Source organism: Hyaena hyaena, unplaced genomic scaffold (assembly GCF_003009895.1).
Source record: "Hyaena hyaena isolate Hyena2069 unplaced genomic scaffold, ASM300989v1 scaffold_578, whole genome shotgun sequence".
Taxonomy (NCBI): domain Eukaryota; kingdom Metazoa; phylum Chordata; class Mammalia; order Carnivora; family Hyaenidae; genus Hyaena; species Hyaena hyaena.
Window position 1 is genome coordinate 1,258,050 of NW_024081212.1, and position 15,755 is coordinate 1,273,804.

The following is a 15,755-nucleotide window of genomic DNA, read 5'->3' on the forward strand; positions in this document are numbered from 1 at the left end:
AGGGGTTAAGTTGGGAAGGTTGCTATAAACTAAAAGTCCATCTGAGTAAATTGGGAATTTGACATTTGGTAACTTCTCTTTGGCTGAGCTGTTTGGGAGGTAGAGGGGCAGAAGGAAAAAAGCAGCTCTTGCTCAAGCTCAAAGAGTAGAGAAGTGTCCACCTGCAAAAGGAAGCCCAAGTAAGGTCAAGTCTATGTCCTCCCCGTGGGGTCTGCAATTCACCAGGCCGTGGTAGGGCAGAGCTCCCCCTGCCCAAACCTCTGCATTCTGTTTCGGTGAGGTTTCTTTGTTACTAATTGTCTCACACTGCACATCTGTAACTTCACCACATCTTTCCCAACTGTTCTTCAGTTTCATTCCATTTTGTCAGTAGCAGTGTGTGCAATTTAACGTTGTTTGTTCTTTCCAATATCACACATCTAAAGTAGTAAATTGTCTTAATTTGCATTTCTTCCATAATTTGAAACATTGGGCACTTCCTTGTGTTGGTCTTTTGGATTTTCTCTTCTGGATGTTGCCTACCAGTCAGTGAGAGGAATGATGGAGAAGCCACCTGAATTTTCTCTCAAAGGTAGACAGGTATTCTCTCTGCTGAAAAACCCATTTTTCTGTTGATTTGAAACGTTACCCTTACCATATACCTATTTCTCTTATGTTTTATTTTTCTTGCAGTTTTAATTCTGTTCTAGAAACAAATCCATGTAACTGAGGGAATTCAGTAAATGATCCCATCTACTGTACTTTCTTACATTGGGAATTTACTTCTGTAACTCTAGGTGATCTTGATGGGCAGAGAAAACACTTTTGATTCTACTCTCTTAGGAACTGACAAAAAGATTAACAGGAGAGAAAGGTTTATTTCATACGCCTATGTTGGGGACCTCACAGAAATGACACAGAAACTCTAAAGACTTGGAGCACCTAGGGGTGCCTCGGTGGCTCAGTTGGTTAAGCGTCCGACTTCAGCTCAGATCATGATCTCACGGTTTGTGGGTGCGAGCCCTGTGTAGCGTTCTGTGCTGACAGCTCAGAGCCTGGAGCCTGCTTCAGATTCTGTGTCTCCCTCTATCTCGGCTCCTTCCCTGCTCACTCTGTCTCTCTCTCTCTCAGAAATAAATAAAACATTAAAAAAAATTTTTTTTTAAAGACTTGGAGCACCTAGTCCATGGCACATGCGATCTTGATCTTGGGGTCATGATTTTGAGCCCTACGTTGGTCTTCGAGATTACTTAAGGAGGGGAAAAAAAACTCAAGAGAGGTAGTCAGACATGGAGGCTTAAGTACCATTTTAAGAGAGAGAAATAAATTTATGGAGAAATGATAAGACAAAGAAAAAAGGGTTTTATTTAGCAAAGTTTGTTTGTGAAAGGCCATTTTCGTGCCAGCTTTCTGTTGTCTTTGTGGCCATAAATCTCCCCCCAGGAGAGGAGATTTATGGCAGTCCTCATTTCTTAGAGTTTCTGGTCTTAGATAAAGGAAACCCCCAGATGGCCTCTTTCTTCATCTATTGTTTCTCAAAGCAAAATAATCAATATGCCAAATGGCATAATTTGGGGCAGTGTATTCTGATCTCCTTCAATGTCATGGTTGGTAGGGTGGGTACCTCAAATTGCTGTATTTCTTTTTTATATTCCTGGATTTTCCTACATGTCTATTCTCCACATTTATGAATTTTAGAATTATCTTAGAAAATTAGAAAATATTATTAGGATATTCAAAATAATTGCTATCAAAGTATAAATTATTGGGATTTTAATGGAAGTACATTGTATTAGCAATTCTGAGCAAATTAATAACCTTATAATCGTGCATCTTCCTGTCCGATTTTTTGACTTTTCTTGTACCTTGGTGCCTTCATGCTTTTTCTGATATAGCTCTGATACATTCTTGTTAAGTTTTGCTTGAATATATTTTTTAAAACTTCTTTTGCAAATATTTTTCTCCTTTACTCTAACCAGCTATTGGTTGCAGCTGGAAAAACCACTCATTTTTGTATATTGATTTAGTAACTGGCTATATTGCTAATTTCTAAATAGTTTGTAATTTCTAAATAGCTTTTATTAAATTTTCCCTATTTTCTGTTAATTCTGAAAGTCATGATAATTTTGTCTTTTTTCAATTATATTTTTTTCATTCCCTTACCGGAGGAAAAGCGATCAATTAACTAGAACATTGAGGTTCTTTAGTGGATGTACGACTTGGGAGTATCTTGCAGGGATAGTAGTATTTGGACAGGTAACGGGGTGGGGGGGGGCAGGTGACTGAAACACATCAAATTGAGAGGCCCAACTCCCCACTGTTGGAAGTTGATTGTTAGGACGGATTGGTGCCCCTGGAACTATACATATTACATCATAGAAAAAGTCACATGCTAGGGAATATGTCCTTTTCACACTAGTAACTACAGATAGCATTTATTTACATCACAACCAAATACTTAAAAGCCTGACATAAACACGTATACTCATTGGGAAACGAACGAGTCACAGTATCATTTTCAATAAAGCAGCATCAATTTAACATTTTTGAATTCTCAGACCTCAAATCCAAGATAAAGAGTCATAACAACCGTACCAATAAGATCCCCAATCCTTCAGCATTCTGGTCACCATGTGAATTAAAGTGAAGTGGGTTTTTTAAACACTTTTGTTCCCCAGGTTCCTTCCCCACCTCAGGCGATACTCTCTAAAGATTGTATACATCCTTCAAGTTTCTCCACCGAATTCTTAACTTCTGAAGTTCAAGGCGTTTGGCTTTACGTGTTTCTGCCTCTTATCCCCTGCGGGGGACGCAGTGATCGGCTTTGAGCCACCGTGCAGAAAAGGGGCCATCCAATCTTGTGCTTGATCAGCACAGTGTCAATAGTCGTCAGTCATATTGTGAATCTTCGGTGCAATCGAGTGTTCTCCTTCCCAGGTGAAGTTTAAAGGCGGAGGGGAGCCGACCCCCAAACTGCACACTGCTAGAGCCCCGAACGGACACAGCGAGAGCTCCACCGGCCTCTCCCCTTCCAGTCCTTCCTGACTCACGACCCAGAGTACACCCAGGCTTTGGGAGACAAAGGAATGCATATCTGGGACTGGGTACGGCCGGCTTTGGGGATCATTCTTTTCATTACGGGGCCCCAGGAGAGGACGATAAAGGTAGGCTCCGGGGGCCACGCTGCCGGCCTGGGCCTTCGCGCCGTCCCCGGGGTGGCCGGGACGCCCCACGGGAGGGAGCGCCACGTGGCCACCCGCACGGAGCACGCGCGGGCCGCGGGGTCCGAGGAGGTCAGCTCGGGCCGCCCCGCGGCCGCAGCCAATCGCGCGGGCGGAGAAGCCGGGCATTGTGACCCGCCCGGCGGGGGGAGCGGCGGGGGAGGGGCGGCCGAGCTGCCTCGCGGAGCGCGGGCGCGCGCGGAGCCGGCCAGGGCGGCGCGGGCGCGCACGCGCCTGAGCGCGCGCCCGGAGGGGCGGGTCGGGACTCGCCGCTCGCACGCCCTTGGGCCGGGCCGGGCGCCCGTTGTCCCTTTTTCTTCCGACGCGCTCCGCCAGTCGAGCCGGTGTATGTGCGGCAATAACATGTCCGCCCCGCTTCCCGCCATCGTGCCCGCCGCCCGGAAAGCCACCGCTGCGGTGAGTGGCGGCGGCCGGGGCTCGGAGGGGCCCGCTCGGCCCGCAGCCGGCTACCGCCTGTCGCGCGGGGTCGGCGTCGCAGGCCGGCCGGCGACCGGTGGGTGGGGGCGCCCAGCCCTGCCCCTCGTCGGGGTGGGGTGGGGTGGGGACGATCGGCGCGCCGCGGCATCCGGCTGCGTGCGGCGGGCGCCGGGTCGCCGCCGAGGCGGAGGATTCGCATCCCCCCCCCCGCCCCCGCCCCGCAACAGCCCCCGAACCCGAGTTGTCCGCATTGCGGAGCGAGCGCGGGCTCGGGACCCCCGGACCCCTTCCCCTCCCCCCAGTCCCAGCTTGGGGGCAGTGGCGTGCGGGGTTTTCTACCCTGCTTCTGTCTCGTTAGTGATGCGGGAATGGTTTATCTTCTTACCTTGCGCTCTTGTTCTGAACTAAAGAAGTTTGAAAATGTCGTGTCTCGCAAAATCAGAGGTGCTTGGTTTGGTTTGGGTTTTTTGCTGTTGTTGTTGTTTTTGTTTTTAGGAGACTTGTGTATGAGGATCTCAAACTTATTTGTACAGCCCCCCCCCCCCCGCACCCCCGCCCGGAAGTTCCTTTTTGCGATGGAAAAATTCTACAGCTTATTCGAGGCTTTCATGGTCTGACTCTAAGGAGACAAGATCTTTTTCTTGAAATGGGTGGTCACCTGCCGTTAAGAATGTCCAATTGGGGCCGCGTTATCTTCGGAACTCAAGGAGGGAAGTGAAGGATTTTGTGTCTCTGAACAGGTCTGCAGAGATTAATTTGCTGAAGGCAGCGTGGTGTAATTCTGGCACGCACCTGAGCCAGAGCCTCCGTGCCTAACACTTCTCTGTGGGGTTGTTCAGACATTTATTAATTTTTCCTCTTCTCTTATAGGTGATTTTCCTTCACGGATTGGGAGATACAGGGTAGGTACTGTTGTTAGTAATGAAATGGGGTTATGCAACTATTTACACCATCAGAGATTAATTAAGACCTTTAGGACTGTATAAATAGAAGACTGCTGTTATAATGCCCTCCAGTCCCGGCATCAGATGCAACCTTTTCGTTTTTGAAAACTCCCGGGATTTTTCTCTCCTCATCTTAAATGTGTCACGTTTCATCTCATGTTTCTGGAATGTATTAAAGTTGCAAACTCTAATGTGAGTCGCTGAGGGTATTTGGTGGAATGTTTTAGAGCTATTGTGCAGCGGAGACTTTTATAGAGGAGTTAAAATTTCAGTGTGGGTTGAGAAGTGATTGGTTTTGATAAGAGAATTAATAGCAGTGTGAGGTATACAGTCTTCTAATTCAGAGCTTAGATAGTCCCTTAAAAGAAGAAATCAGTTGAAGTGAAGGGAAGGCCACTCAAAGATATATTATTTGAAGGCTGAGGAGACAAGTTTTGTTGCGCTAACTTTAGATACATGACTTATCTTTCCCTTGGGCTTTTTCCTGTATTGAGAGGTATTTGTTCTTGAAAGGGTTTGTTTTGTTTTGTTTTGTTTTTTAATGTTTTATTTATTTTTGAGACAGACAGTGTGAGCAGGGGAGGGGCAGAGAGAGAGGGAGACAAGAATCTGTGGGGCGCCTGGGTGGCTTAGTTGGTTAAGCGTCTGACTTTCGCTTAGGTCATGATTTCACGGTTTGTGGGTTCGAGCCCTGCATCGGGCTCTGTGCTGACTGCCAGCTCAGAGCCTGGAGCCTGTTTCGGAGTCTGTGTCTCCCTCTCTCTCTGACCCTCCCCTGCTCGTGCTCTCTCTGTCTCTCCTATAAATAAATAAAAATATTAAAAAAAAAAAAAAAAAGAATCTGAAGCAGGCTCCAGGCCGGGCTGTTGGCACAGAGCCTGACGCGGGGCTGGACTTCATGAACCTGGAGATCATGACCTGAGCTGAAGTTGAACACTTAACCCACTGAGCCAGCCAGATGCCCTGAGAGATTTGTTTTTCATGTAAAGCAGTGATTATCAAGGGCACCGGACAGGCTCAGTCAGTAGAGCATGTGGCCATTGATCTCACAAGTTGAGTTCAAGTCCCACGTTGGGTGTGGAGCAGCAGTGATTATCCATTTGAAACTTGGGCAGAATTACAGAACTGGAAGCAAACGGAAGATAGATATATTTGTGATAAAGTAATCAGAAAGTAGCAAATGTTCTTTACGAGGAGGTGTTGGGCTAGATGAATTGTTAAAAGTGACTCCTAAGTACTCTTTTATGTCAACTAAGTAGAAGTACATGACCTTGTATGGAGTTGGGGCAGAGGTTGCAGGAGTCTTTGTGGCAACCACGTTGTGTTGTGAAAATGACAAGACCTTTTCTTACTATCATTTAACTGAAGAGAGGCGCAGAGAAGCTCTTTTACGGCCCAGCTCTTCTTGATGCTGAGAGTCAGGGAGGAACTTGCTACCCTATAACTTTCCCTCTACGGGATCTTGAAGAATCAGTCTGAGAGGAGAGCGTGTCAGTGCAGGAAGATTCTCTGTAGACCCCAGTTTAACCAGATTCCATAAGCTGAAGTTAAAGAGGGAAAATGACGAAGACAGCGAACAACAGGAGATTAAATTTACCAAGAGCATCCATGGCGCCTTGACTAAGAATTAAGTTTATGTAAAAAATTAAAGGTCTCCAATTCCCAAAATACTTGGCAAGATGAAGAAAAGCTCACTCTGAATCGGTCCCATGACTACATGGTGAAATTCAGAAGCAATCAGTCCGACAAGTGGCAATTTCATGTTCAAAATATATGTCAGGTTAAGTTGGTGGATGGTAGGGATTAAGTGACTCAGTTTGTTGCTACTTGCCTTATTTTTCCTTTCTGGTTAAGATTCTTTTTTGTAGAACCATCCAAGGCGTACTGTCATAGGTTTCCAAGTCTGTGTCTTTTAGATTGCTCGTGAAAAAAATGGCAACCAGTTAACAGAAGACCCATGTAATTCTATGTTTTGATGATTCTAATAATACACCCTACAGTTTTATTTCTGAGATTGGTGCTCATTTTACTACATGTGTGTTTATCATGGTAGTGATTTTTTTTTCCTTAAAAAGTTTTTTTTCAGTGGTGTCTCTTATTTAGCTGTGTCTTACTGTCTATAGCATATGCACTAGCATGTTTAAAGCTCCGAAGAGTTCAGCTGTAAAGAAGCACCTATGATAAAGTGTTCCTTATAACATGTATAATAAACTGTGAAACTGGTATTCAAAGAAATATGCTTTAGACTATACCGCATGGTGTGAGATCACAGTTTTCCTTCCAAAATAAAAATAACTCTTGTTATGATGATGCAGATGTCATATTTGTATTGTAAACAAATTCAAACTGTAAATATGAGAGGAGAATGAAAGTTAGTTGAAATCCCAAAGCCCAGAGATACTTATTGTTGATAGCATTTTAAGAAATTTTTTAAAAATTTTTTGATGTTTTACTTATTTTTTTTAATTTTTAATGTTTTATTTATTTTTGAGAGAGAAAGAGAGACAGCATGAGCAGGGGAGGGTCAGAGAGAGAGGGAGACACAGAATCCAGACAGGCTCCAGGCTCTGAGCTAGCTGTCAGCACAGAGCCTGACGCGGGGCTTGAACCCATGAACCGTGAGATCAGACCTGAGCCAAAGTTGGATGTTTAACCGACTGAGCCACCCAGGCATCCCAAGAAATGTTTTATTTTGAAATATTTTCACATTTGCTTAAGAGTTCCAAGAATATCATCTCCTCAATGCCTTTTACCCAGATTCACTTATCTCTGTTTATTGAATATGTTACTAGGTTTGCTGAACCCTCTGAGGGGAGATTACGGTTATCCTGATTGTTTATTTCCAAACCCTTTAGCATGTTCCTGACCACAGGAGAGTCTTTGATGTAACCCCAGAACCACATTTGGGACATGGAGCACTTATTTAATAGTATCATCTAATATAATAGTTATTCAGACTTTTCCAGTTGTCCCAGGAATGCCCTTTATAGTAATCCTCTCCTGTTGGATTCTACCTCCTGGTCACACTTTGCATTTTAGCTCTTGTATCTCTTTAGTTTCTTAATCGAGAGCAGTCCCTTAGCTCTTGGTGTTTCAGAACATTGACATGTTTGCAGAGATCAGGCGAGTGCCTCAGTTTGGGTTTGTTTGCCATTTCCTCAGGATCAGATTCATTCGATTAGTTTCTGCATTTTTGATGATTCTGCAGGTGATATGTCCTGTTCATCGCATTGTGTCCGGATACAAATGTCAGCATTTGTCGCCTTGCTGTTTGTTGCTCACTTGGGTCCCTTGACCAAGGTGGTCTTTTCCGGGTTTCTCTACTTCACTTCTTGACCCTTTGTAGTTAAAAAGCAACTTATAAGGAGATACTTTGACAGTTTGCAAATTGCACGTTACACTTTTACCCAGTGTTCTTAGCATCTGTTGATGATTCTTGCTTGACTCCGTAGTTAATATGATGTGATTTCTAAGTCTGTCACTCTTTATGTTCATTGGTTAGCCCCTACCCATTTTTTTTGCATGGGCTATCGATTTAAGTAATGGGATTCCATTATTACTGCGCTTTAAATTTTTTAACTTTTTTAGGGGGACCTGGGTGGCTCAGTCAGTTAAGTGTCTGACTTCCGCTCAGGTCATGATCACATGGTTCGTGGGTTCGAGCCCCACATCAGGCTCTGTGCTGATGGCTAGCTCAGAGCCTGGAGCCTGCTTCAGATTCTGTGTGTGTGTGTGTGTCTCTCTCTCTCCCTCCTTGCCCCTCCCCCACTCACGCTCTGTCACACTGTCTCTCAAAAATGAATAAACATTAAATAAAAAAACCTGTAAATTTACATAAACGTTTACCAGAAGTAATGTTTAGAGATCCTGATACTCTCTCAATCAGATGACCCAGTTGATAACATCTCTGACACCTTTGGGATATGCTGAAGGAGTATTGCTTCATTACTCTATAAAATTTCAGTGTGTATTTTGAAAGTACACGGACATTTCCACATCACCACAGTTAACCATCAGATAAGAAGTTAACATTGATCTAAAACTATCATCAAATATCTTGGTTCTGTCATGACATTTTCTTGATTTGACCCAATCATGTCTCTTACGGGCCCAGGATTCAATTCAGGATCACATGTTGCATTTAGGTATCATTAGTCTCCTTCAGTCTAGAGCAGTCTTTGTCTTTCATGACTTTGACACTTTTTGAGAATGCAGGCCAATGACTTTGTAGAATGTCCCTCAGTGTGGGTTTATGTGATGTCGCCTTCTTTTTTTTGTTTGTTTCTTTTTTTTTAATAGTTTACTGTCAAGTTGGTTTCCATATAACACCCAGTGCTCATCCACACAAGTGCCCTCCTCCATGCCCATCACCCGCCTTCCCCTCCCCCCCATCTGCCCTCAGTTTGTTCTTGGCATTCAAGAGTCTCTCATGGTTTGCCTCCCTCCCTCTCCCCACTATTTCTCTCCCACGGTCCCCCATTAATTTCCTCCTAATCCTCCTATACGTGCAATCATATGGTATCTGTCCTTCTCTGCCTGACTTATTTCACTCAACATAACACCCTCAAGTTCCATCCATGTTGCTACACAGGCCAGATAGTATTCCATTGTATAGATAAACCACATCTTCTTGATCCATTCGTCCGTTGATGGAAACTTAGGCTCTTTCCATGTTTTGGCTGTTGTTGAGAGTGCTGCTGTGAACACTGGGGTACGTGTGCCCCTATGCATCACCACTCCTGTATCCCTTGGGTCAATTCCTACCAGTGCTGTTGCTGAGTCATTAGGAGTTCTATTGTTAATTTTTTGAGGAACCTCCACACTGTTTTCCAGAGGGGCTGCACCAGTTTACATTCCCACCAACAGTGTAGGAGGGTGCCCGTTTCTCCACATCCTCACCAGCATCTAGAGTCCTCTGGTTTGCTCATTTTAGCCACCCTGACTGGCGTGAGGTGGTATCTCAGTGTGGTTTTGATTTGTATTTCCCTGATGAGGAGGGATGCCGAGCATCGTTTCATGTGTCTGTTGGCCATCTGGATGTCCTCTTTGGAGAAGTGTCTGTTCATGTCTTCTGCCCATTTCTTCACTGGGTTGTTTGTTTTTCGAGTGTGGAGTTTGGTGAGTTCCTTATAGATTTTGGATATTAACCCTTTATCTGATATGTCATTTGCAACTATCTTTTCCCATTCTGTCAGTTACCTATTAGTTTTATGGATTGTTTCCTTTGCTGTGCAGAGCTTTTTGTCTTGAGGAGGTCCCAATAGTTCATTTTTGCTCTTGATTCCCTTGCCTTTGGGGATGTGTCAAGTAAGAAATTGCTGCAGTGGAGGTGAAGGAGTTTGCTTCCTGCTTTCTCCTCTAGAGTTTTGATGGTTTCCTGTCTCACGTTCAGGTCCTTTATCCATTTTGAGTTTATTTTTTGTGTATGGTGTGAGAAAATGATCTGCATGTTCATTCTTCTGCATGTTGCTGCGCAGTTCTCCCAGCACCATCTGTTAAAGAGACTGTCTTTTTTCCATTGGATACTCTTTCCTGCTTTGTCAGAGATTAGTTGGCTGTACACTTTTGGGTCCAAATCTGAGTTCTCTATTCTATTCCATTGGCCTGTGTGTCTGTTTTTGTGCCAATACCATACTGTCTTCATGATGACAGCTTTGTAGTAGATGTTGCCTTCTGACTTAAGCCTTTTTGACCAGAATAGCACAGGTGTTGCAGTGTTCGTCTCAGTGGATTGTATCAGACACATGCTGTGTTGGTTTTTGTTTACCGGTGATGCTGCATTTTTCACCTGGTGAAGATAGTGTTTGCTCTGTTTCTCCACAGTAAAATTAGCATGTGTATTACTTAAAAATATTTTGTGGGGAGCTGTAGCACACTATGAGTCTGGAGTTCTCTTCCGTCCAGCAGGAGAGGGAATAACAGAATTGAATACAAGAGATGCTAATGTCCGGGAGGAGATAAGAGCCCCGACCAGGGGTTTCATCTCTGTATTTGTTGAGCTCACAAGATACTACCCACATAGTGACCATGAAGAAAACAAGATCTTATACCCATGAACATGGAGAAAACAACCAGGCAGTGATCATTAACTTGTGTGTGTAAGAAGCAGAGGGTCTGGAGGACAAGTGGAGTTTGTGATTAAAGTACAAGAGTCTGGGGCGCCTGGGTGGCTTAGTCGGTTAAGCGTCTGACTTTCGCTTGGGTCATGATCTCACAGTTCGTGGGTTCGAGCCCTGTGTCGGGCTCTGTGCTGACTGCCAGCTCGGAGCCTGGAGCCTGTTTCAGTCTGTGACTCCCTCTCTCTCTGACCCTCCCCTGCTCACGCTGTCTCTCTCTCTCTCTCCTAAAAATAAATAAAACATTTAAAATAAATAAATAAATAAAGTACAAGAGTCTGTTGGCATCAGATGGAAAGTAGTTTTCCTGAAGGTGATATAATAAGTTATAGAAGCTTATAATAATAAGCTACTCATGATCCCGTAGCAGTATCTTGCTAGCTCACCTTGGGTGCTTTCGCCCTGGGGTGGCAGCTTTCTATCCTAAGCTTTTTTCTAACCCATTTATGTAAGTTGAACCTGTTTCCCCACAGGGAGATGCTTTGATATTATGAAAACGTATGTTTCTCACCAAATTTTCTCCTATGGATTTAGTGTCCATTAGTGATTTTTGTCCATATCTATTACTATGAAACTTCCAAATGACAATCTCTTGAAAATATCCTTCATTCTAGATTTTTTATTCATTGGCATTTCTCCCTTCTCCCTTATTTATTATGTATGCATATATTCATTTATTCATTTTAAAGTGTCAGATCAGGACAGACTCTTGGATTGCTTTTTAACTCTGAGGGTTACAAACTGTTAAATCTATCATATTTTTGATGGTCAAATCGTCCTGTACTTGGCTAGCAGAGCCCCATCAAGCCACTCTTACGGGATGTGTCTCCATCATTCCTTGAGCACTTCCTTGCTTTCTGATGCAGCAAGCTCTATTCCAGGGTCATCTTCTATTTTCCTGCTTCAGTCTTGGGACTCAGCCATTTTTTTCAAGAGCTCTGGTTCCTCTTAGTAGAGAATATTATTTAGGAACCAAGACCTGAGTGCTGTATGTGGTTATTGAAGGAATTCGTTACTTCTAGAGCCTTTTGGTAGACAGAACTGAGAGTGTAGCTATGTAGCATACATGGGTAGACACACATCGATACCAATTTTCATGCTGACATACATTAACATTTGGGGCTTTATACTGATTCCCTCCAGTTCATCAGCACCACTGGAATTATTCTAGCCTCCTGCCTTTCCATAGTATAATGGCATGAGAAGCCTGGCTTCTGCTCTGGCAGTTTCGGCCTATAGCGCACGTTGGCATGGCCTCTCACCCCTCCAGATGCCCCACCCACAGCTTTGCTTCATACGTGGAAACAACCTCCACACCTGACGCCCCCCCTGCCTCCCCAGCTGAATCTGACACCTGAAAGCTCTGTTCAGTCAAGGGCAGCAGGGCAGGAGAACCGGCAGGTGGAAAACTTGGCCTCTTCATGTAACTGTCCCTCCTTATATCCCCAGAGTTACCGGTCCGTATTACCAATCTATGTGAGAATTTTCTAGGCTGTGGAGGTTTCAAAGCTTAGAAAAAAAGTTTCAAAAGAAAAAGAAAGACGGGGGTGCCTGAGTGGCTCAATCAGTTAAGCTTCCTACCCTTGATTTCGACCCAGTCATGATCTCATGATTCAGGAGATCGAACCCTGCATCAGGTTCTGTGCTGATAGTGTGGAGCCTGCTTGGGATTCTCTCCCCTTCTCTCTCTGCCCCTCCTCTGCTTGCATGTCGGGGGGGGGGGGGNCTCTCTCTCTCAGAATAAAGAAATAAAACATTAAAAAGACAAAGATAAAAAAAAAGTTTCAGGGGCACCTGGGTGGCTTAGTCAGTTAAGCATCCGACTTTCGCTTAGGTCATGATCTCACAGTTCGTGGGTTCGAGCCCCGCGTCGGGCTCTGTGCTGACTGCCAGCTTAGAGCCTGGAGCCTATTTCAGAGTCTGTGTCTCCCCCTCTCTCTGATCCTCCCCTGCTCACGCTGTCTCTCTCTCTCTCTCTCTCTCCTAGAAATAAATAAAAATATCAAAAAAAAAGTTTCAAAGACAAATGTTTAAGTAGATGAAGTCTTACTGAGAGATCAAATAAGGAGAAGATTAAAAATAATATTGAATTGGCAACGTGGGTATTTTTTGTGACCATTCATTTGCAGCTCCTTCTGTAATCAGGAACTGAGAGAATTATAGAGTGTGATTTGGGGATCATTTAGTTACAAGGACTAGAAAACCATTTGACTAGTTTATGCAAAAAGTGGTATTTATGGAAAGATTCAAGGATAAGTTCCAAGACGGCAAAGATTTTTTTAAAACTTCATTAAAACAGAACTCGCATACCATAAAAGTCACCTGAGAATACAGATATTTTCTATATAACTTAATACTGCATCCTCAGGGCCTAGACACTACTGGAATCGTAGAAGAACTAAGTGTTGAGTATGTAAATGGACAAATGAGGAATTAAGGGGCAAGACGTATAATGGGAATTAGTCACCAAGTATATTAAGTTTCCTAGGGCTGCCATCGTAAAAACAACAAACTGGATGGCATAAAGCCACAGAAATTTATTCTCATAGTTAAAGAAGTTCAGAGTCCAATATCAGGGTGTCAGAAGGACTGTGTGCACTCCCTCCAAAGGCTGTAGGGGAGAACCCTTGCCTCTTCAGGTTGTGACGGCTCCTTGGCTGTCATGGTCTATACTCCCAGTCCCTGCCTCGCTCCTCACATGACCATTTGCTCTTGATCTGTGTTCTTTCCTAGTTTTTTTTTTCCTTCTCATTTCTAATAAGGACACCAGTTACTAGATTTAGGGCCCATCCTAATCCTAACAAATCCCACCTTGATCTTTAACAGATTACATCTGCAAAGAGCCTCTTTCCAAATAAGGTCACATTCTCATGTTCCAGGTGGACATGAATTTTGGTGGGTACAATTCAGTCCATTGCACCAAAGTTATTCTCTCTGCTTTTCATCTCCTTGTGGTCTCTCCCTTTTGCTTCTCTCTGTATATTTGTACAATTTCCTCAGCTGACACACTTTTCTTATCAAAATGACCCTAAAATGGACCACCCCAACTCTGACTTCATAGCAACCCTAATTCTGGTGGTCAGTTAAGAATCTGACTCCATCTTGGGGCACCTAGGTGGCTCGGGCAGTTAAGCATCCCACTTTAGCTCAGGTCATGACTTCATGGCTTATGAGTTCAAGCCCTGCTTTGGGCTCTGTGCTGACAACTCGGAGCCTGGAGCCTGCTTCAGGTTCTGACTCCCTCTCTCTCTCTGCTCCTCTCTCTCTCAAGCTCTGTCTGTCTCAAATATAAATAAACATTTTAAAAATTAAAAAAAAATTAATCTGACCCTACCTTGGGGCGCCTGGGTGGCTCAGTCAGTTGAGTGAGTTTGGCTCAGGTCATGATCTCACGGCTTGTGGGTTCGAGCCCCACGTCAGGCTCGGTGCTGACAGCTCAGAGCCTGGAGCCTGCTTCAGATTCTGTGTCTCCCTTCTCTTTCCCCCTCCCTCGCTCACGCTGTCTCTCTGTCTCTCTCAAAAATAAATAAACATAAAAAAATATGAATCTGAGCCATCTTGGGTCCTTTTGCTCTTAGCCAGATAGTTGGTAAGACCCCTTAGGACAGGTAGGGGAGAGTCCGTAACAGTGATATGTTACTGCCCCAGGGATGGCGATAGTAATGTTTCTTGTACAAACCGGGAAAGAACCTTGGTGTTTAGTTCCACACCATATTACTGTGGAGCAGTGACGTAATGGAAACGGACTTTACTTTGTAGTCTTTTCTAAAAGCACAATTGAGAAGTAAAATAGAGTGAAATTGTAGTATATCTTGGGTTACGCCTGCAAAGTTTTTTAAAAGAACTCAGAGAACCTGTGTGTGTGTGTGTAAGTTTTGTTTTCTTTTTCTGTTTCTAATAAGTGAAATACATTCTGATTAATCTAGGTTTCTGAACAGTAGAGTGTCCATTTAACTGAAGCTTTGTGTAGATTTCTTGAATCTTGAGGTTTCCACTGACTTTGAGAATTATCGAAAGGACTAGAAACAAGTTGGCCATACTTTCGTATAATACAGTTACAGTCAAAGATTTTTAGGGGCGCCCGGGTGGCTCATTCGGTTTGAGCGTCTGACTTCGGATCAGGTCAGGATCTCACAGTTCATGGGTTTGAGCCCCGCATCGGGCTCACTGCTGTCGGTGCAGAGCCTGCTTCGGATCCTGTGTTCCCCTCCCTCCCCCCTCCCCTATCTCTATCAAAAATAATAAAAATAAACATTAAAAGAAGATTTTTATAACCCGTGGGGAGATTATGGATGGGAAAGCTAAGAACTGGAAAGGCATTGATTCTCATACGTTAATATGCACGAAAGTCATCTGGAAGGCTTGAGAGAGGGACACACAGAATCTGAAGCAGGCTCCAGGCTCTCAGCTTGTCAGCACAGAGCCTGATGTGGGCTTGAATCCACAAACCATGAGATCATGATCTGAGCTGAAGTCAGACACTTAACCAACTGAGCCACCTAGGCGCCCCAAAGTAACTCTTTTAAAGTGTACAATGCCATAGTTTTTAGTCTACTTACAAAGTTGGGGAACCATCACTAAGGTGTTAATTCCAGGATATTTTCAGCATCCCCCAAAGAAACGGCATAGCCATTAGCAGATAGATACTCTTCATTCCCTTCCCTGGCAACCTCTCATCTCCTTTCAGTTTCTATGGATTTACCTATTTTGGATATTTCATAGAAATGGAATTGGACAATATTTGACCATTTTTGTATGAATTCTTTCACGTAGCGTCTTTTTCTTTTTTTTTCTTTTCTTTTTTTTTTTTTTACAAATAGTTTATTGTCAAATTAGTTTCTACATAACACTCAGTGCTCATCCCCAAAGTGCCCTCCTTCATGCCCGTTCCCCCCTCCCCCCCACATCCATCAGTCCTCAGTTTTTGTCAGCATTCAAGAGTCTCTCATGGTTTGCCTCTCTCCCTTTCCCCCACCATTTCCGCCCTTCTTCTCCCCCTTGGTCCTCCGTCAAGTTCCTCCTAATCCTCCTATACGTGCAAACATATGGTATTTGTC

The 15,755-nt window shown here is 44.0% G+C and overlaps 1 protein-coding gene across 1 annotated transcript in view; it reads left to right on the top strand.

The window, feature by feature from the left end:
- Positions 1-3,460: 3,460 nt before the first annotated feature.
- The window catches only part of LYPLA1 (lysophospholipase 1), a 28,067-nt gene continuing 15,772 nt past the window's right edge, over positions 3,461-15,755 (top strand). Inside the window, exons 1-2 of the mRNA XM_039256607.1 lie at positions 3,461-3,617; positions 4,509-4,540. Of these exons, the coding sequence (XP_039112538.1) occupies positions 3,549-3,617; positions 4,509-4,540 (101 nt within the window). The 5' untranslated portion in view covers positions 3,461-3,548. The remainder of the gene's footprint in view (positions 3,618-4,508; positions 4,541-15,755) is intronic.